The 21,082-nt window shown below is 44.2% G+C and overlaps 2 protein-coding genes across 2 annotated transcripts in view; one reads left to right on the top strand and one right to left on the bottom strand.

Moving 5' to 3' along the window:
* The first annotated feature begins 448 nt into the window (after positions 1–448).
* Positions 449–1,396, top strand: Tshb (thyroid stimulating hormone subunit beta). The gene is made up of 2 exons (XM_052732277.1): positions 449–680; positions 1,142–1,396. The coding sequence occupies exons 1-2, from the start codon at positions 519–521 to the stop codon at positions 1,394–1,396; spliced, it is 417 nt and encodes a 138-aa protein (XP_052588237.1). The 5' UTR covers positions 449–518.
* Positions 1,397–7,258: 5,862 nt separating this feature from the next.
* The window catches only part of Tspan2 (tetraspanin 2), a 43,601-nt gene continuing 29,777 nt past the window's right edge, over positions 7,259–21,082 (bottom strand). Inside the window, exons 5-8 of the mRNA XM_052731175.1 lie at positions 20,622–20,720; positions 19,390–19,461; positions 12,677–12,760; positions 7,259–9,606 (exon numbers count right to left, since the gene is read on the bottom strand). Of these exons, the coding sequence (XP_052587135.1) occupies positions 9,541–9,606; positions 12,677–12,760; positions 19,390–19,461; positions 20,622–20,720 (321 nt within the window). The 3' untranslated portion in view covers positions 7,259–9,540. The remainder of the gene's footprint in view (positions 9,607–12,676; positions 12,761–19,389; positions 19,462–20,621; positions 20,721–21,082) is intronic.

Raw genomic sequence — 21,082 nt, 5'->3', positions numbered from 1 at the left:
CTCTAGTTATAAGAACCCTTTAAACTTTTGAACCAACATTTTTAGAAACTTATAATTCTGGGAAAGCCCCTTCCTAAAGAATATTTATTAATTAACTTTTTATAATGACAGGCATTTTATTACAGCTCCATGGAATGAATTATTTCACACTTAGTTAACAGAAAGCTGTCAGTTTTCAGTTGTGATATCATAAGCTTCCATGTCACTTCCCAGGGGAGCTCAGTGGTACTTGTAGCCAAGACCTTTAAGATATTAGCTTCTGTACTATGGGTGTACAGGGTCATAGCTGCATCTGAGTGTATATGAGAAGGTTTGAGAAGATTGGATATGTAAAAACACCTTATGTAGGGCTCAGAGATAAGTAACCATTCAATATATTTTAGCTGTTCTCATTATTATATATGTATACACACATACACACATACATATATATGTGCATAAACTTTCCACAGATATGCCTCTGAATGTACAGAAAGGATACATGTAATGAGTTCTGTAATTTTTATCTTTGATTCAGCATGAATGCTATCATCCTGCTCTCCGTGCTTTTCGCTCTTGCATATGGGCAAGCAGCATCTTTTTGTATTCCAACTGAATATACAATGTTCGTGGATAGGAGAGAGTGTGCCTATTGCTTAACCATCAACACCACCATCTGTGCCGGGTATTGTATGACACGGGTATGTTGTCCACTGTACTTCTTTTAGCTGTAAATTATATAGGCCTAAACTGGTCTGTTGATATTTATAAAGTCAGTGAGATAAATCATAGTATCATTTTCCAAATCCAATGGTGCTGTCTCTTTGGGAAGCCAAGAGCATTGTTTTCAGAATTATAATAATGTGACCCTGTTCAGAAAAAGAAGTACACATACATTTGTAACAGTCTACCCCAACTGATTTAAACCTTATTTTGTCCTCATGATCAAAGGTAAATAAGAATAAAGTGTCTTTTTTGGGGGGGGGGAGGTCTCTGAGGGGCTAAGTGTAGATGTGTTAAGCTAGTATTGCATAACAGAGCTCAAGAGTCCTCTGTAGGTCATCACTGAAATAAAGGTAGTATCAGTAAATTATGGTCTTTCTATTGTACTATCTAAAGTAGTATGAAATTTATCATGTTATGATCCCTTTTCTTTCCATAGGATATCAATGGCAAGCTGTTTCTTCCCAAATCTGTGCTCTCCCAGGATGTTTGTACATACAGAGACTTCATCTACAGAACTGTGGAAATACCAGGATGCCCACATCATGTTGCTCCTTATTTCTCCTACCCTGTTGCCATAAGCTGCAAGTGCGGCAAGTGTAATACTGACTATAGTGACTGTATACACGAGGCTGTCAAGACCAACTATTGCACCAAGCCACAGACATTCTATCTGGGGGGATTTTCAGTCTAACTTGAACAGCATTGCCACTTGCAATCTGGTTAAATGTGTTTACCTGGAATAGAACCAATAAAATACCATTGATACTTTTTGCCTGCCTTTTAATCCATAGGCACAGCCTCACAGGCATTAGAGAGCTTAAGAAGCTTTAGAAGAAGAGGTGCATGGAAGAGGCTGTCATGGTTTCCATACAGAGCAGAGTGGAGGGAAATTAAGAGCAGGAACATGAGCTGCTGCTGAAAGTCAGCCCCAGGAGATGTTTCTTACAGACAACAGGGTGTCTATCTTGACCTAAAAGAAAATGTGAAGCTACTGCAGAGTTCTAGGAAGAAAGGACTGTCATTAGAAGTTGGAGGAATAGATGGCCTCAGGGCACTAGGAACATTGTCCCTTCAAAGGCTAGCAGCAGGGCTGGAGTGCAAGTGGTGACACGGGTGTGAAATCTGGCACAGAAAACCTCATCCTGGTCATTCGAGTGCTCTGAATAAAACTCCACCAAAACTCAGCCAAGAGTGTGGGCACCATCCTCTTTAATTTAATTACTCTGGTGGGCCAGCTGACCTATGAAAAGTATACCCCAGAAGGTCAGCTTATAAAGCCTAGAAAAGAGGCCACGATCATTTTACATGTGGGAGCCTAAATCCTTCATAGTCCCTCAAGTAACAAGAGATACTTTCCAGCATTTATACCACAAGCAACTTGTGCTTTGGGGCTTTGGCTATCATAAAACACTAGTACAACCACCACAAGTTTTAGGGTTGGGGAGAGAGGGCTAAGAGAGTCAATGGAGTGGATTGTGTTGTTTTAACCCTAGCTTTCATTCATAGGGAGGCATTGCTTTGGGTGAATAGGCTTAGTAGGGGGCTATTTTTCTTTTCCTTCCTTAGATCTCCTCCTCCTCCTCCTCCTTCTTTTTTTTTTTTTTTTTTTTTTTTTTTTTTTTTTTTTTTGGTTTTTTGGTTTTTCGAGACAGGGTTTCTCTGTGTAGCTTTGCGCCTTCCCTGGATTTCGCTCTGTAGACCAGGCTGGCCTCGAACTCACAAAGATCTGCCTGGCTCTGCCTCCTGAGTGCTGGGATTAAAGGCATGTGCCACCACTGCCCAGCTAGATGCTCCTTCTTAGGAGTTGAACTTTAAGTGATGTTCTGTGGACTCAACCTTAAAAAGACTGTCTTTTATTCATCCATTAATTGTCACCGTGAAGTAGAAAACTACTTGTCAGTAGAGCCATGGAGAATGGATGTGTCGCACAGCCACTGGTGAGGCTCAGCTGGGTGTCTTGTGAATGCCTGCATGCTGACAGGGAGGCCAAGGAGGGGGAGATGGTGCAGACGGAGTGGTACAAAACTCATGCTTTGCCAAGGATGAGGGAATAACTTTGCACTTCCATACAAGAGTCGGAAACCTACAGTGCTTTCACCTTAATATCTAAAGTTGACATTTGCATGACTAAACCTTAAGCTGGGACTTTGAGTTCTCATGCCAACTGATAATGAGCACATAATCATTTAAGATTGTTTATCAAATATAGATCTTTGATGGATGCATAAAATGTGTAAAGTTCAAACCTATCTGGAATTAGCCACAATTGATTCTCAAGCATCCTGAAAGTGATTTTTGTCAAAAAGATTTGGACTCCAGAAAGGACCAGTTGTATACAGAGGCTGCTTATAGACAGCTGAGCTTTGACAGATTTTATTTTTTAATTATTTTAATAAATTTCCTGAGTCTGCAGGGATGGGGGGGCAGCTCAGAACATAGGTCTAACCGGCCAGCACTACCATTGGCATAAAAGCCTGGAGTGGGTGCATGCACACGTGAACTTTATTAAACTGTCCAAAGCACAGAGACCCTTAGGATGGAGCTCAGGGATTGAGGTGTCCACCAACTTATCTTAGCTGGGTTCATGTGCTTAGGGGTCTGGTAACCCTGTTTTGAGGGCCCTTGGTGTCCTTTTGGTTTAACACAAGGAGAATGGATAGAGAGGCTCAGAAATGGGAAGGTGAGGGCCTGGAGAGATAGTTCAGAGGTTAGAGTACTGGCTGTCCTTCCAGAGGACTTGGATTCAATTTCTAGCACCCACACGGCAACTCACAACTGTCTATAAATCCAATTCCAGGGGATCTGGCACCCTCAGACATACATGTAGGCAAAACACCAATGTACATAAAAATAAATTATTTAAAAAAGAAATGGGAAGATGAAGATTCATTACTTATAATGTGGGAGACAGGCAAACACTGGAGCATCCTTGGGACTGATCATTAAATCCCCTGTAAAGTTTGAAGGAGTCACTTCTCACCAGAGGAACTCAATGCTCCAAGAAAAAAAAATCTTTCTCATTTGAGTGGAATATAAAGAGCTCTTTCATAACTCAAGGATTTGGGGTCACTGCTGCAGCAGTCTTTAATGGTCAAATTCACTGAGAATAAGTGGACTGTACCAGAATGGATAGATTGCAAGTTAACAGCATAGCATGGTACTTCCTGGTAATAGGAAATTCTAATAATAGAAAGTCTCCTTTATAGAACAAAACTGTCCTGAAAATTCAAGAGTCTCAAGTCTGAGCTAAACACAAAAATTCTCTTACTGAGGTAACTTCCTCTCTAGCCTATTTTTCAATGCTGTTTCTTTCTTGTCTGCTGTAGTTAATTTCTTTTCAGTCTTTTAAGACAGTTTGGTGTCAGTTTCTCTTCTTCAGCTCTCCTTTATCCACTGTCACAGCTGCTCAGTGTACACGTCCCTCCTCTGGTGGCTGTATGCTGCTTCTCCCCTGGGTGCTTTCAGGACTCACATTTTCAGTCAGGTGGGTTGAGTGGGACTGATGGAGGTGGGCCTGGTATTCAAGTTATGAGCTGGCCATGGAGTTGACTGCAACACCTCTCAGTAGGACTCATTCCTGGAACTTGATTTCACCTGTTGAAAAGGAGTGCTTGGTTTGGGGGTTGCTGGAACAGGAGCTTGGAGCTACTGATGGCCATCCTTGACGTCTCTTAGAAACAGACAGCCTGAGACCAAAGAACCGAGCCAGAGGGGAATAAGAAAGCCCAAGGAGGAGAGACAGACCTCTTAATTACATTTGAGTGTAATCTGGAGCCTCAACCTTAAAGAAAGGCCTACTTCCTCTTTTTGACACTTGCACTTGAAAAGCCTTGCACTTAGCCAGGTGGTGGTGGTGCACACCTTTAATCCCAGCACTCGAGAGGCAGAACCAGGTGGATCTCTGTGAGTTCGAGGCCAACCTGGTCTACAGAGTGAGATCCAGGACAGGCTCCAAAGCTACACAGAGAAACCCTGTCTCGCCTTGCACTTGATGCAGCAGCTTTAGTTTCAGACATTCCTGAGACCATCCCTCAGGTGTGCATCTTCCCTTGCTGTTTCTCATGTTTCTTTTCCTCTTTCTTTTTTTTTGTTTTTGTTTTTGTTTTTTGTTTTTTTGAGACAGGGTTTCTCTGTGTAGCTTTGCGCCTTTCCTGGAACTCGCTTTGGAGACCAGGCTGGCCTCGAACTCACAGAGATCCGCCTGGCTCTGCCTCCCGAGTGCTGGGATTAAAGGCGTGCGCCACCACCGCCCGGCCCTTTTCCTCTTTCTTGACTCTTCTTGGTGGGAAGCATCTGTGATTTCCCCCACCCCCACCAGAAAAGAAAAGAAAAAGTCTACAGCCCCGTGCAGTGTTCTAGTTACTTCCTCCATGAGTTCTTATTCTAGGGCTTTAAAAAAGTCCACCATAGTAGCCACACACTTCCTTCCTTCTCATTCTCCTCTCAGTCAACTACAACTTGGTTGCTTCTCCTATTCTCCTTTGAAGCGTTTCAGTAAGGTGACAGTGGCTAGCTAGTGATCCAATACAGCTCTTGACCCCTTGGCTTCCAGAGGGCCCGGTGAAGGACGCATACCTGCATTCATAATGCTATAGAGCTACAGCGTTGATAATTAGTCCTAATGAGGGTGAAACGAACCTTTTCTCATTTTTCTTTGAGACTAAGTCTCAGCCGAGGCTGGCCTTGAACTTTTATATAGCCTAACTGGCTTCAAGCCTGTGGTCCTCTTGCCTTTGCCTCCCAAGGGCTGAGATTGCAGGTGTGGACCACAATACTTCACCTATTTTTAAAAATGCATTTTTCTTTTTAATCTTCCTTCTCAAAGATGACCCAAATCTATGTTATATTTATTAGCTGGTAATGTAGATCTGAACTGTATTTGGGGATGATTTTGCTTGATGCTGCTATAGGTATGAAGATTCTAAATTTCGAAGGAAAGTCTAGATCTATAGTAATCTCATGTGTCCTGTTGGTCCCTTGGACACTGATAAATGAGGAGCATATAAGAAATTTGTCCTTGGATATCCTAAGGAAGTACCTACTTCAGTGACCTGAAGCTAGCTTTCCCCTTAAAGGAACCATAGCTTTCCTTTTCTGTTTAACTGGAGGTGTGGTTACATGTCAGATGTCAGCTACTGAAGGAACATGGGCAGCTCAGAGAGAATTTGTGAGTCGGAGGCTAAGGAATATGTGGGGAATAAATAACTGTTGAAGGATTTCTAACTTACTAGCATAGGGCTCTCTAATTAAAATTTTTTTAGATTTATTTTATGGGAATAAATTCTTTGCCTTCATGTATGTATGTGCACCATGTATATGCCAGGTGCCCATAGAGGTCAGAAGAAAGCATTGGATCCTCTGGTTGTGGTGGTTGTGAGCCATACTGTTGATGCTGGGAATCAAACCTGAGTCCTCTGGAGGAGCAACAAGTATTCTTATTTCACAAATTTCACTTTCTCATTGAGGGTTAAACAATATTTATTATTTCTCTGTGTGTGTGTGTGTGTGTGTGTGTGTGTGTGTGTGTGTGTGCCTGCATGAGTTTATGTGCACACATAAACATAAGCATGCAGCTGCTCACTGAATTATAGGCAGCTGTGAACCACTTGATAGGAACACTAAGACCCAGGTCTTCTGCAAGAGCAGCAAGCACTTTTTACCACTGAAACTCTAGCCCCTCTCCCTGGAGATTTAATTGTGAGCGGTGGCTTATCTTATTTGAAGCTGGACACTATCACTTTTATATAGAGATTCCTTTATAGCAATTTTAGAGTTCTTTTCTGAGCTTTAGTGTCATACATCCAAAGTCAGTTTATTTTTCCTCTTTTTAAATGTGTGTGTGTGTGTGTGTGTGTGTGTGTGTGTATGTGTGCATGTGTGTGCGTGCGTGCACATGCCCTTGTGTACCATGGTGTATTTGTGGAGGTCAGAGGACAACTTGTGGCAGTCTATTCTCTCCTTCCATCATGTGGGACCTTGGGATTGAACTCAGGTCTTCAGGCTTGGTGGCAAAGTGCCTTAGTCTCCTGAGCGCCCAGCCTCATCCTTTCTCCGAGTACCCTGTAGTTATTTCCTCTCACACTGTTACCATCTGCTTGCCTCCTGTACATCACTCTTCTGGCGGCCGAGTCAGAAGCAAGAGAGCAACTCATTGAATATTTGGTAAACTTATTTCAGAAGGGAGAAAATGCTATGTTCTTTACTGATTAGTATTGAGATTATTATCATCTCCCCACATCTCTGTTAGATTCCTCACAGAGAAAGGATGGCTATTGCTGCAGGAGGACCATATTGGACCCAGGATTAACTTGACAGGCCACGCCACAGATAACCATGTTTTTTTCTGGAGTAAAGAGGAACAATTTGGGTGAACTGGGGTTAGTTGAAACACACTGTAATTAGAATCATTGGGGTGCTGCTACTCTTGTGCCTACCTCATAATGGCAGGCTGGAAGGATTACCAATCTGTTTTGTTTGGGTAAATTGGGTAGCTAATAAGTGATGTGAAGGTGTATAAGAAGGTACACTACAATTTTAAGATAACTCAAGCAAGTAAATACATAGAAAATTTAATTTGAAATAACTTAAAACGTTTGGGTTTGATTTCAAATTAGTTCAGGTATACAGAAACAACTGAAAATGTATACACATGTGCATGTGTATACATACAAACATTTATCTCCATAATTTCATACAGGTACACATGTATTAAAATTACATATGTATAAATCCTCAAGAGATATGTATTTAAGATATGTATAGATTCAAGACATAGGGATTATATATCTCTATAGATATAGCTTTATCTATTCACATAAAGATATATATCCATCTTTACTCAGAGATGGAATTCTCTAATTTTACTCAGCACATTCTTTGGAGAGTTTAACCCACAAAGAGGTACACTAATCACACATGACACAGAATTCTAGACTTATTCCACTTATTCATGGTAAAAAATTATTTCTATTCTTCGGCTTATAGTTACTGTGGTTTTCTTTAAAGTTGTTCACTCAGAGAATGAAACTTACTTCTGAACGGGAAATAATTCTAAGTTGGAGTAGCCTGAGCACACACTTCAGCCTGTTTTATGTCTTCAGGCAGACATATAAACTAAAAATAGAAGAAAGATTGACCTCTTTGTTTGCTTAAAAGGTTGCATTTGTTAACTTCTGGGGCCTAATATCTAATATTATTTAAAAAATAATCTTTTGCTTCAGTAAAGTAGTCACACACAGTTAAGCTTTTAACTCTCTCACATTTTTTTTTCTCTAAACGTAGTAGCAGTAGCAAGAATGGCTAAAAGAGAAAAGTAGGTGGTGCTCTGTGGTGAGACCATCCCAGCAGTGTGTGTTTTCAGCAAAATCCTGTGAACATTTCTTGAAGCATAGCACTTTAACACATGCTCAAAGTCGTATGTTCCTAGCAGGCACAGACGCTTCTCTTAGGGTTTCCAAAACCCCTCACACCTTCACTTTTGTGTGGCCAAATACAATGCTAAAAATTCATCCGTTATATCCTTTAATGAGCTGTTAAATCATGACAAACGTGCCAATTCAGATCCGACTGTGGGTTTTCCCACTTGTACTTGCAGCCAAAAGGCTGAGGAGTGGCTGGATTTTCCCACTTAATCAACCGCTCAGGCCCCCGAAGAACCTGAGCATTGATTTCCACAGGGATTTGCTGAGAAAGGATATATATGTGCTGTGGCTGTATGTAAAAAAAGTGTTTTTGATTCACTAACCTGCCTTTGTTGTATGTGCACATCTTGGAGGTGTTTATCTTGGTTTGGCCATGGTACTCATAACATAATATCTGAGTTATGGGGGGTTTATTTATTTTTAAAGGATGAAAACTGTACTCTTAATCTATAAAGAATTCTCTACATGGATAAATTAGAAAAATGCAAAAAACATCGGAAGCTATGTAAACTCAAGTTCTGAGGTATTCCGAAGGTGCTGTGCCGGGGAGGGTTCTCCCGCCCTCGCACTGCGGAGCTCTTGCTGTCTGTCACTCCATCTGGAGAAGCTCTGAGGAGGGTGAGATAAAAGCTTTTGGAAAGGTGAGGAGGCTTCCAGCCATTCAAAGCAGAGTCAGGAAAGAAGAGGGCTACAGCAACAGCTACATGCCTTCCTACAGCAACTTTTTCCCCTTCTCACTTTTATGGGGCACACGCTTGTCTATGTAACTTTTTTTTTTCCAGAGAGAGGGTTCCTGCTTTTAAATACTAAGAAAGCATGATGCTTTCAAATTAGATTTTCCTTGCTCTATTTACTTTTACAGATGTGTTTAGTTCTGAAACTGTGGTTTACTGTATTTTGGGGAGAAGATGAATATATAAGAAAACTTTACACTCAACTCACACACAGTCAATCTTGACATTGATCTGTGACTCCTCAATTCTCATAGCTTATTGCTTCCATTAACTAGAAATCCTGCACTCTCTTTATGTATCTAACTTTCATGGCTGAAATCTGAGGAATGGACCCATTATCACATTTCCTGAATAGCCAGGTTTTATAACTCTTTTAAAGCTTGATCATTTTTTTTTTTCTGGTACTTCAATAAGTTATTCTCCCTGCATACAAGAACTAGGGATTCCCAGGAAACAGATACCAGTATATGTAATGCATATACTAGAAACACACAGACCACATGTGACATTCATTCAAGGGGCAAATCAGTAATGAGTCAGACATACATACATGTGCAAATATACAGTTAACATCCAATTATTTTAGCTTCTAATATCCTGAATATTAAAAATGAGCTGAGACAGCTCTTGTGACATTTAGCACGAAGACTCTGGATGACAATTTTCATGATGAAGTGTCTTCAGATCACATCTCGTGAGTGTCGTATTGCACAGCAAAGCACCATGCTGAATATCATGCCAAAGATCTGCAACAGAAAGAAACACTCTCTGTCACATGCGGGTTTGACATAAAGATCAACAAACTGTGGCAGTGTCTAGCTCATGTGACTAAGCACAGCCAAGGACACTGGCTGTAAATGGCATCTTCCTATGTTCTTTAAGGATGGCTGTAAGACTTCTGTGTCAGCCTTGCTGAAGTGCTGTTACCTTTCTTAACAGACCAGTCTATTTGAAGAAAGGGCTCTGTTTCTGGCTTATAGTTCTTAAGAGTTATGAAAGATTGGTACATTTCTGGTTTTTGAATGTTATACTTCAGGGGAATCTCACATTTATTTTATTCATTCAGAAAACCACATTCTTAATTTCTTAAGTAAAATGCTTATGGTCTAACTGTCAGAAAAGCTTTAGTTCCTACAGTAGTAAAGCCTTGTTAAACAGTGGGGCTTCTCTTCATTCTTGGTCTGTTTCTATGCAAATGATACATGACTGTTTAATTCAGTAGTTCTACCAAAAACATAAATGGAAGTAGGTAAACTATAATATTCCTGATTTCTTCTGTCTCCTGGATAGTTCTCCGAGAAGCCAAATACCTGGACAGAACTATTTTTCCCTCTGGTTTGAAGAGAAGAATACCAAAAGGTGCTTTTTGTCCTCACTCATTACCCTTACTAGTCCACAGCCAGTGGGTGCCTCTAAGTGACTGGTAATGTTCATTTTTTAAAATTTGGTGCCATGACTCTGGTTCTCTCCTCAACCCCATCCTAAGACAGACTAGGATCTGTGAATGGTCAATACATCAAGGCAGGAGTGAGGAGTTGTTCTAGGAGGGCGATGGCAGACAGAGCTAAGGGCTCAGCCAGCAAAGGTGTTAGGTCTGTGGCTGGCAGGACCCAGTGCCAGTGTGTGGCTGGGGAGACACCTAATGGGCATTTGGTTAAGTGATTATACTGTGCAGTGCTTCCCCATGGAGGAAGAACTCAGGAAGAACTGGGGTGCTGATTCAATACAGACAAGCAAGGGCACTTCCCCCTTTTTCATGGCTACAAGATTGGATGTGACTGCCACCTCATCCTGGTTATAATCTGAGGGGTGCCCTCTGAGAGATTCCTTTACTCTGCTTATGGAAGTCACGAGTCTGGGCTGTCTACTTCTGTTGAGACTGCCTAATTGTTAGAACAGTCTACTTAATACCTCCATTAGGTGGAATGTTTTCACACTGCTTGTGCTGGCTTGACCCAAGCTAGAGATATCTGAAAGGAGGGAACCTCAATTGAGAACATGCCTCCATAAGATCCTGTAGGGCATTTCTTAATTAGTGATTGGCGGGTGAGTGCCCAGTCCATTGTGCGTAGTGCTACCCCTGGGCTGGTGGTCCTGGGTTCTATAAGAAAACAGCTGAGCAAGCCATGAGAGCAAGCCAGTAAGCAGCACCCCTCCTTGACTTCTGCATCAGCTCCTGCCTCCAGGTTCCTCCCCTGTTTGAGTTCCTGTCCTGACTTCCTTCAGTGATGAATCAGGTGATGTGGAAGTGTAAGCCAAAGAAACCCTTTCTTCCCCAAGTTGCTTTAGTCATGGTGTTTTGTCACAGCAATAGTACTCTAAGACACTTGTTCAGGACCCTCACCGGGGAGCTCCAGAGTTGCAATGAGGTTAGCCCCATGGCATGTGGGGAGGGCCTGTGAGCTGTCCCCAGATTTGGAGGGCCTCAGCATAGCATTTTTAGAAACCGTCCCACCCTGTGTTCTGGATACAGAGAAGGGAAAAAAATGCTTGGGTATCCCCTAAGAATTACCAATTCATGGATTTCTTCAACATCCTTGTAAGCCTGCCTTTGTGTAGGCCATGAGTTAATCTACACATAGACAAGTAAGTAAATTCTATTTTAATATTAGCTACCATTGCCTAAATTCTGGACAATGGGAACACCTCTTTACTGAGTTCTGACTCTTCTCTTACCTCTCTCTCCAGTCCTTCCTCATCCATTCTGCACCATAGGTTCTTCTGGCCTGGAAGGCCCCTGAAGCCCAGCCTCTCAGAATTGTACACAAAACCTTCAGTTATGTGGGCCTGAAGGCCCTCCTTGCCTCTCTCATTACTCCTGTCCAGGACTACCACTTCTTCCCATATACACTTCAAAACAAAACAAAACAAGGCCTCCTGTAGTCAGCCCACGCATATCTCAAACTCATTGTGTAGCAGGAGATGACCTTAAATCTCTGATCCTTATGTCCTCATCTCCTGAGTGACAGGGCCACAGGAGTATGCAGCCCTGGGGATGGAATGCAGGGCTTTGTGTATGCTAGGAAAGCACTTGTACAGCAAGGCTACATCCCCAGCCCCTCCTCTACAAACACTTATGCTTTGAAAGGACTGAGCCACCAACAGATGCCGGATACAGCATGCTTCATTCCTTTTCTTATGATATTCTCTTTGACTGAATTCTGGATTTGCCTATATTCGAAATACATAGAAAGATGGTACTTACTAAATGCAAAACAGTCAGGTTTTATGTAGATTGATTTGTGACAACAGGTCATAGATAGTACCCCTTTTGACCATACTAATCTTGTAAGGCTGGTATGTTTAAAATTCACATTCTACAAATAAAGAAATGGAAGCCTAGAGAAATTAAGAAACTCTCCTTCAGTCTCAGGGCTTATAAGAAAGCAATGGAGCCAGGAGGTGAATCCAGCTTGTGTGATACCGGTGCTTGCCCTACACTGCCTCTTCAATGTGTAGATAAGAGACTAACTTACTGTTAGTTAGTTAGATAAGAGACTAACTGACTATCATGTTACTATGAATTGAAATCACTTACCAAGGTTATGACTGGCAGGCTTACATGGGAAGTTATTGCAATGATATACTTAAGGTCATAATTAGGTGGACATTGGAATTTGTAACACATTTTACTGGGCTACTACTGATGTATGTAATTAGCTTTGTTCTTAGGAGATGTGCTGTGAATGAAGGTTTTTACCCATTTTGAGAATTCTCACTTAAGATACTGCTGTCTCCATTATAAAGAGAAATAAGATATAAGGTTCTAATGCTTATTAGAAGACAAAAAAAGATTACATTCTAGAGCCTTCTTACCGTGAGACCCGCAATCCCAATGCCAACAATTCCAATGAGCTGGAGCTTAACACTGATTATGGTTTCGATGTTGTCAATGCAATTCTGTTTTGGAAAAAAAAAGTCAGCAGTAAAAACTAATTGTGTGACACATCCCCTGACCCAATCCTCCCATTTTCTAAGACGGTCTGTAAGTTCATCCATGTCAGCTTCTGCTCACGTGTAAACCATCCCTCATGGGTAATATCCACCTGACAACTGTAAAGCCAGAGTGTAGTGTTGGGGTAAATGCAATGCTCCCCTTCTGGTGCCATTTTCCTATTTAGACCAGTGGTCTGCTTTAGAGCTCTGAAATATAGCTCCACAAAGCTGGTTATAGGGGACTTCAGGCATTCCAAAGCTTGATGTCCTTTCTTACTTTCAGCGAAGAGAGATAAGATATTCTCTAAATAATAAACCTCTATTGTCATTTACAGTTTAAAAGGCATTTTACACATTTGATCTATGCAAGGCATGCATTACCTATTTAGAAACTAAAATGTCTGTATGGAGTCAAATTAAATTATGGAAAGTCAATACCTAGGAAAACCAAGTCTTGGGAGTTAGAAGATCATTCCCTCCAGTGTTAGCTGAGCTGTGGCTTCCTATCCCTAAGAGATCTGTGAAGGATGAGTTTGAAGAACTTTCACAGACAAAGGTGGGGGAGACTGGGCAGGGAGTAGGGGGACCATCTATGACCATTATTAGTTTCCTAGTGCTAAAAGCTCCTGTTTGGAGTCCTCCCATGTAGAGGTGCGCTCTCAGCCCATGTGCATCCTCAGGGTACACAGATCTTTAGCACCCTCTGATACCCACACAGGTTACATGAGCCAGTAACCATTTCCATGTCCCCCTGCAGAGTTAATGGTTCTGCAGACCTTGGATCAGCCACTGGAGTGGATTGGCGGATGTGGAGCAGTAATCTAGAGCCTCCTCCCTCTGGAAGTTTGGCAGGGAGGATGCAGTCTCAGAAGAACGATAATGCACTCTGGTGAAAGCCTGGAGCACTGCTGAGGACAGCAGCTCCCTGGCATTCCAGAGAAAAGCAGAGTCAATCGGCAACACTGCTAGAGTTCCTTCCTTCGCCTGGACTCCGGGACACTGCCTTCCGTCTGCGTCAGGCACTGTTTAAGGCGCACACAAGAGGCACAAGTATTCCTCTGCAACTTCTCTTCCTCTCCTCAGAGCTAATGAGGTGCACTTCTCTGTAGAAAGTCAGCCCCTTCACTGGCTCTGGGTCTCCCTCCCTCTCATCTCTCAGGGAGCCTGCCTGCCACTCACCCTCTTTTCTTCCTGTACATTCAGCCTCTTTCTCTCTATTAACATTTCCATTGGCCAAGTGACAGCACATTCAATGTTTTCAAAAGCAGCCTGTTACCTACCGTCCTCCTCCAGCCCTGCTTCCTCCTCTAGCCCTGCCGTCCTCCCTGCCATCCTCCTCCAGCCCTGCCGTCCTCCCTGCCGTCCTCCTCTAGCCCTGCCATCCTCCCTGCCGTCCTCCTCCAGCCCTGCCGTCCTCCTCTAGCCCTGCCGTCCTCCTCCAGCCCTGCCGTCCTCCCTGCCGTCCTCCCTGCCGTCCTCCTCCAGCCCTGCCGTCCTCCTCCAGCCCTGCCGTCCTCCTCTAGCCCTGCTGTCCTCCCTGCCATCCTCCTCCAACCCTGCCGTCCTCCCTGCCGTCCTCCTCCAGCCCTGCCGTCCTCCCTGCCATCCTCCCTGCCATCCTCCTCCAGCCCTGCTGTCCTCCCTGCCATCCTCCTCCAGCCCTACTGTCCTTCCTACTGTCCTCCTCCAGCCCTGCCGTCCTCCCTGCCATCCTCCTCCAGCCCTACTGTCCTTCCTACTGTCTTCCTCTAGCCCTGCCGTCCTCCCTGCCATCCTCCTCTAGCCCTGCTGTCCTCCCTGCCATCCTCCTCCAGTTCTGCCATCCTCCTCCAGTTCTGCCATCCTCCCTGCTGTCCTCCTCCAGCCCTGCCGTCCTCCCTGCCGTCCTCCTCCAGCCCTGCCGTCCTCCCTGCCGTCCTCCTCCAGCTCTGCCGTCCTCCCTGCTGTCCTCTTCCAGCCCTGCCGTCCTCCCTGCCATCCTCCTCCAGCCCTGCCAACAGCCCTTCTTTCCATTCAGAGACAGCTTCTTGTGTGAAAAACAAATTACAAAACATGTGTTGGCTTTCCTTATTCACAAGGGAATACGTAGTCATTGGAATTTGGAAAATAGATACTAATAAAGCAAGAATAAGAAACATCTGTCCTCCACCAAGATCATAACTAATACTTTTGATGATTGTTGTGTATAAAAAACCCACATACTCAGCTCATTTTTATATTAATCTGTGTGCTTTTACATTTAACATGAAGAAACTTCAAAAATACCTTTTTATATTAATTTTTCTTTTCTTTTTTTTTTTTTTGTTTTTCGAGACAGGGTTTCTCTGTGTAGCTTTGTGCCTTTCCTGGGACTCACTTGGTAGCCCAGGCTGGCCTTGAACTCACAGAGATCCGCCTGGCTCTGCCTCCCGAGTGCTGGGATTAAAGGCGTGCGCCACCACCGCCCGGCTTAATTTTTCTTGAAATTATGATTCCTAGTGGCAGTAAAACATATCCCATGAAAAGATCATAATTTAAACAATATCCTACTGTAGCATGTTAAGCGATCAGTATTTGGTTATCAATATGTATTATTTGTAATGAACCTACTGCACTAAGTTTTCTCCCTGCATTTACCCCCATTTTTTTCTTTGTGTGTGTGTGCCATAGGAGTTGTCGAGCTTATCTTTTGAGACTGGGTCTCTCACGGGCCCTGGAGTTCACCAATTGCAATAGGCTGACTAGTGAGCCCTGGGGATCATCTGCCTCTGCCTTCCCAGCACTGGGACTATAGACAGTTCCACACACCTGGATTTTTATGGGGTACCACAGATTAAACTCGGGTCTGTGCTTGTGTGGAAGGCAGTTGATCAGCTAAGCCATCTTCCCAGCTTCTGCACACGTTAAAAAAATTCCCTTTCTTTAGGATAAATTCTGAGAAGTAGAGTTTCTAGACTAAAGGGCATGAGTTCATGTAACACTCTGGGCTACATGACTGTACTAATCTCTAAGACTATTGTAACAATTAAAAAAGAGAAACCTTCATTTCACATCATTCTTGCCCATACTGTGTTATTAATAGGAGGAAAAAAAATGGCCAATTTCACACATTAAACAATGGCGTCTTGTCATTTAAAGTTGCTGTTAATTTAAGATTGCTTCTGATTGCCTATGCTTTTTATGTGTTTAATAGTCATTTGCCGTTCATCTTTTGTGAACTCTTTTTTCTTGTACTTGACTCAAACTGCATAATTACCTCCCAGTGTGGAAGGCATAGCTGAAGTGTCATCATCTACACTCAGTCTGTACTCGGTTACCCTTCATCTGGTGTCTTCTACATGCCTTCCCTGAGTTCTCAGAGCACCATGCAAACTCTGTCCATACCCCACTGTGCACTGTGTCAACTCTAGTGTTTAATCTCCATTAGACAGTAGGTTCCTTGTTGGTGGGGACCTCATCTCACTCATCTTTGGATCCACAGTGCCTGACAGGCAGAGTCAGTAAACAGTGAGCTGGTCTCCTCAGCAGCACTTCCCTGGGGTCTGACTCCTCCTCCCAGGGTCCTTCTGGCTGCTCTCCTTGGTCCGGCCTTAAATGGTGGTATTGCTTAGACTATTATTCACATTTTCCTTTTCTTCCACATCTCATGAGTCAAATCCATGTCTATAACTCTAAGATTACATGTCATCGATACTCTAGCATATCTCTTAAGCCACACACCAGATTTTCAAAACCACAGTGTTAAAAATACTGAACTAGGGGCTGAAGAATGACCCATGGTTAAGAGTAGAGGACCTGAGTCTGGTTCCCAGCACCCATGTTAGGTGGTGCACAACTGCCTGTAACTATAGTTCCAGGGGAATCTGTCTTCTCTGGCTTCCTTGGGTAACCACGTGCATATCCATATCTTTCTTTCTCATATATGCATAAATAAAACATCAAAAAAACTTTAAAAATCTACTATATTGTTTCTTTTCTCTCTAATTGGCTCTTTCTCCTCTATTTATTTCCTCTTTTTTTTTTTTTTTTTTTGGTTTTTCGAGACAGGGTTTCTCTGTGTAGCTTTGCGCCTTTCCTGGAACTCGCTTTGGAGACCAGGCTGGCCTCGAACTCACAGAGATCCGCCTGGCTCTGCCTCCCGAGTGCTGGGATTAAAGGCGTGCGCCACCACCGCCCGGCTTCTCCTCTATTTATTAATTCAATGAATGATACCATCTTTTGTACCAGTGGAAAAGCCAGAACCCAGTGGTGAATTCCCATCTGTGATATCTGTGTGGTCATCAATATTGAAGATGTTACCTTCTCCTCTCTATTCCTACCATTCCACCCAACTTGTTGCAGCTAACCTCATGTGGGTGGCAAGGAGCAGTGAAATCTTCAGCTGGTCACCTCAACTCCAGGTTATTCATAACCCATCAACCTTTCTCATTACCGTTACAGCAAACTCTATAAAACACAAATCCAACCTCTTCCATGGCGTCCTAAGCTAACAGCACAAAGGCTAGACTTTTGGTTTCACAGGGGTATCTAAGACCCTTAGCTATGTCTCAGCATTGAAACAGTCCCTCCTGGAGAGAGGAAGGAGGCTCACCAGGCTCATGAAAACCTCCCAAGAAATTTACAAGACTCAGGGAGCTCAGAAAGTTCCAAGACACTCAGGCCTTTCCCCAATGTTATAAGGAGCAAACAATTTCTGAGGGAGAGGAGACTCTTCTACGGGGTAGCCACCTGCAAGTCACACAGGAGACTCTAGTCATGTAGTTTTCAGTAACTGTCAGTCAGGCTAGGTGTCATCTTTGTGATACAGCTTCCTAGGTCACCTATAAGTAACTGGCCCTGTAAGCAGCCCTTCACCCAGGCTCCTATAAGTAACTTCAGTAAACTCATTGGTTTACTAGGCTGGACTTGGTGGGATTGTTTCTTGGTCTGTGCTGAGTGAGCAGAAAGAGACTCCCCAGGAGAAGTAATGATAGCTCTTGAAGAATGGATCCCTCCTCTGAAGAATTCATCTCTCACAGGCATCCTGAGTTTTCTGTTTCCACTCAAAGATGGACTTATCTGCAAACAACTGTCCCCTCAGAACACCTCCATGTCTACACTGTCTCCTCAGCCTGAAATGTCTCCATCTCTTTCTTCTGCTTACTGAACTCCTGTTCATCCTTTGAGATTCATCTTGACATCCACAGCCTTCCCTGGGCCCCTGGTGAGTCTGCTGTGCTCCTTTTAACGTAGCCTTCACTTAGCTCATGTGAAGCTAACAGATTCCTATGGTGTCTTCAGTCAGCCTGATGCGATGTTTTCAGTGGCAATCATGACAAGCTGAAATCTGCTTCTCATCTCTTTACTACCAAGCACCTAAATGCATCAACACCGTCACCCATAGTCTCACATTTCTACCATAACCAAGCTGCACTGTGCTCTCTGCAACTTTACCGAAACTCTGATGCAGTTGCAAAGGGTCCTGTAAGCATCAAATCCAACAAAGCATTTTCAGTCTTCATTTATTCGTCCACTTCCTACTTGACTCTGGACAAACCACTTCCTCCCTCCCTGGGCTTCCACTCTGGACTCTGACTCTCTCTTCACATTGTTACTTTTCTTCCTTACTCTGTATCACTTTCCCCAGGTGATCTCATTCACTCCCGTGGCTTCCAAGTGCTGAGATTCTCTGCCCTCTGTCATCCTCAGACCCTAATGTCTGATCTTCATCCGCCTCCAGGATCTTTTCCTTTCATGGGCTGAACTCTCAGTGAGCCGCACCTCTGCCTGCCCATCCACCCAGGCAGGGATCCTGCACCTCTAGACTCCTCTAACACGTTTCCCTGTCCTGTAGATCTGCCTCCTGGACGCCTCCTTCCCTGTTGTGTGGAGCTTGATTTAGTACTGCATCTTCTTCCAGGTGAAATGGGTACCACCTAAGTGGTGTTCCGCCATGAGTGTCCAACCCTCTACTCATCCTCATCAACATAGATGGTTTGAGGACGGTTTCAAGGCAGAAGTGATTCTGCTTCACAGTCTGCTGAGAGCAATGGACTTCCTAAAACCTCCAGGTGTGAAGTCAAGCTCGCCTCTCCCAGAAACATCACTCAGCATTCCTCTGGGCTCCTGTTCTCCTACAGCACCGGAGTAGAGTATCTTCTCAGCATGACTCTCTTTTGGCTGCTTTCTTGGCTTGGAAAGACCTCCCTTTGTGAAGACTCACATCCTTCCACACAAGGCTTTCCTAACTCTGCCTGTGTTTCCATGGTTCCCTGGACAGACTTTTTGCATATCACTTACAGCCATGGGCTAGCCCATGAAGCCACCGAGGGAGGGGCTGACAGAGCAGTTAAAGTTATCAGTGCTGTGACTGTCCCAGAAAGACATGGGGGACACAGACCTCTGGCTCTGGTGAAATAAATTAATGTACCTTAAGCGCATGGCATAGTCACTGGCAAGCAGGCCCCCATCATTCCCTGGAGTGTGAGGAACCTGACTTGGTGCTGCTGTTTATCTCACACGGCATGAGTAAGGTTCAGGATCCACTGGGAGAAGGAAGGACCTGAGCCCCGGCCTCTAACACCAAAACCTCACAGTAGGGAGCTGGTGGGGGGAGCCCAGAACACCCAGCTTACCTTGTGGTCTGGAAGCTCCTTTGGGCAGGTGGGCTGGACTTGTTCGGAGCTTTCTTTCCCACAGCACTGAAACTAGAAACCGACAAGAGGCTTTAGGACCCATGGGGGTGGGTGGGACAGCGGATCCCTGGCTCGAGGCATCACTGCTGGCTGGCAGTGCCAAGGCCGCAAAGCAGCCCTGAGGCCCCACTGCTATTTCTGGAGAGTGAAGGAAGAATCACAGAATTGTGCTAGCAACCCAGGAACATGACTTCTCCAAAGCTGCGTAAGTTTTATGATAGGAAGTGACTCGAGGCAGTGTCAGGCAAGGAGCTAATTGATGGTGTCCTCCATGAAGTGCCACTTTAGAGACCTCACATGCCTCACATGCCGTCCTTCAGACCTGAAGTCTGAAAACCTGCTGAGGAGCAAAACTTTATGAGCTTTGGGAAGAGCTCATTAGTCAGGAACTATGAGAAGAGAGGAGAGTAGCCACAGGAAAGCCCAGGGCCAGAAGGGCAGGCCTGAGTGCTGGCTGGCAAACGGGCAGCCTGCCTCAGGGCTGGCTGTTTAAGACAAAGGGATCTGTGTGCTGCTGGACGTCTCTGGGGAGCCTTCGAAGACACTCTTGTCATATAGAGCCAGGTACCTGAAAACACTTGGCCCAGAAGTTCACAGTTACTGCTCTGGAGTGCACTGCCTAAGAAGACAGAAAGGCCCTGGTCTGGCCCATTTCCTCCGTAAGCCTTTCTTGACTGTATGCAGCTGTGAGCACTGCACTCTAGCACATTCCCATGCATCATTCAAGAAGGGAATATCGTTGTCTCCCCTCGACCTTTGGTTTATAAATCAGGAGTGAGCTGAGCAGATCTCAGAGGCTAACTAACTCATTCGGCATCACAGGGCTGCAGCTGAGCTCTCCTGGCTTGAAGGCCACCATGCCTACTTCTGTCATACTACAATGTCACCACTGAGAGGAACTAACATGCATTTGGATGGCCTTCTCAGAGTCCTGCTCATGCTTTTGGTCTCTTTTGGGCACACACTCTGACTTCTTGTGAATCTGTGGTCGGCCTCATTCTAGCCAAAGGTCTCTACAAAACACAAACTATGGCTCTCATCGGAGCTAAACTAAGAGGCAGCTGCTTGTACTTATTGGATTTATTTTTATTTTTAATTTAGGCGATTAGAGAAAACCTGGCTCATGCATGATCTGTAGAAAATGTGATAACAAGGAAGAAGTAGTTACTCACTGCTGAGTGGAAGGTAGCGAGAGTACCATTCCCTCTTCCCCTGTCTTTAAGGTAATCGCTGTATGCCTCCTCATACATGGTCTGTACATGCCGAATAGCCTGAAAAAATACCAGAACACAGTGAATGGGAAGTTGCAGACATTGTCTTTTTACCAAGAAGAATCCTCTCTTTCACGTCCTTTGGGAACACTGCTTTCCCACACACTCCTCTGAAGATGGAAGGTCACACTGACCAAGACTGCTTTCCTAGCTCAGAGCCACCTCTTAGGGCAGGGGTTTCTAAACCTGACGGATTTCACAGCCAGTTAGGCACATCTAGGCGATCCTGGTGAGCCGCTGGAGGGATCTCTGGAAGCATGGCTCCCTGCCAGCTGAAAGGCAGGTGTCACTGCCAAGGAAGATGTTCTGCATTCAAACATCCACAGGTTTCAGCTCTCTATGGAGCTAGACTAAAGCATGTA

Source organism: Peromyscus californicus, unplaced genomic scaffold (assembly GCF_007827085.1).
Source record: "Peromyscus californicus insignis strain IS unplaced genomic scaffold, ASM782708v3 Scaffold_9__1_contigs__length_137607984, whole genome shotgun sequence".
Lineage (NCBI taxonomy): Eukaryota > Metazoa > Chordata > Mammalia > Rodentia > Cricetidae > Peromyscus > Peromyscus californicus.
This window is presented reverse-complemented; position numbering and strand designations above follow the sequence as displayed.

Coding starts and splice junctions, on each gene's coding strand:
- Tshb (XM_052732277.1), top strand. CDS start 519: ATGAATGCTATCATCCTGCTCTCCGTGCTTTTCGCTCTTGCATATGGG. Junction 681..1,141: donor CCGGGTATTGTATGACACGG/GTATGTTGTCCA, acceptor TTCTTTCCATAG/GATATCAATGGCAAGCTGTT.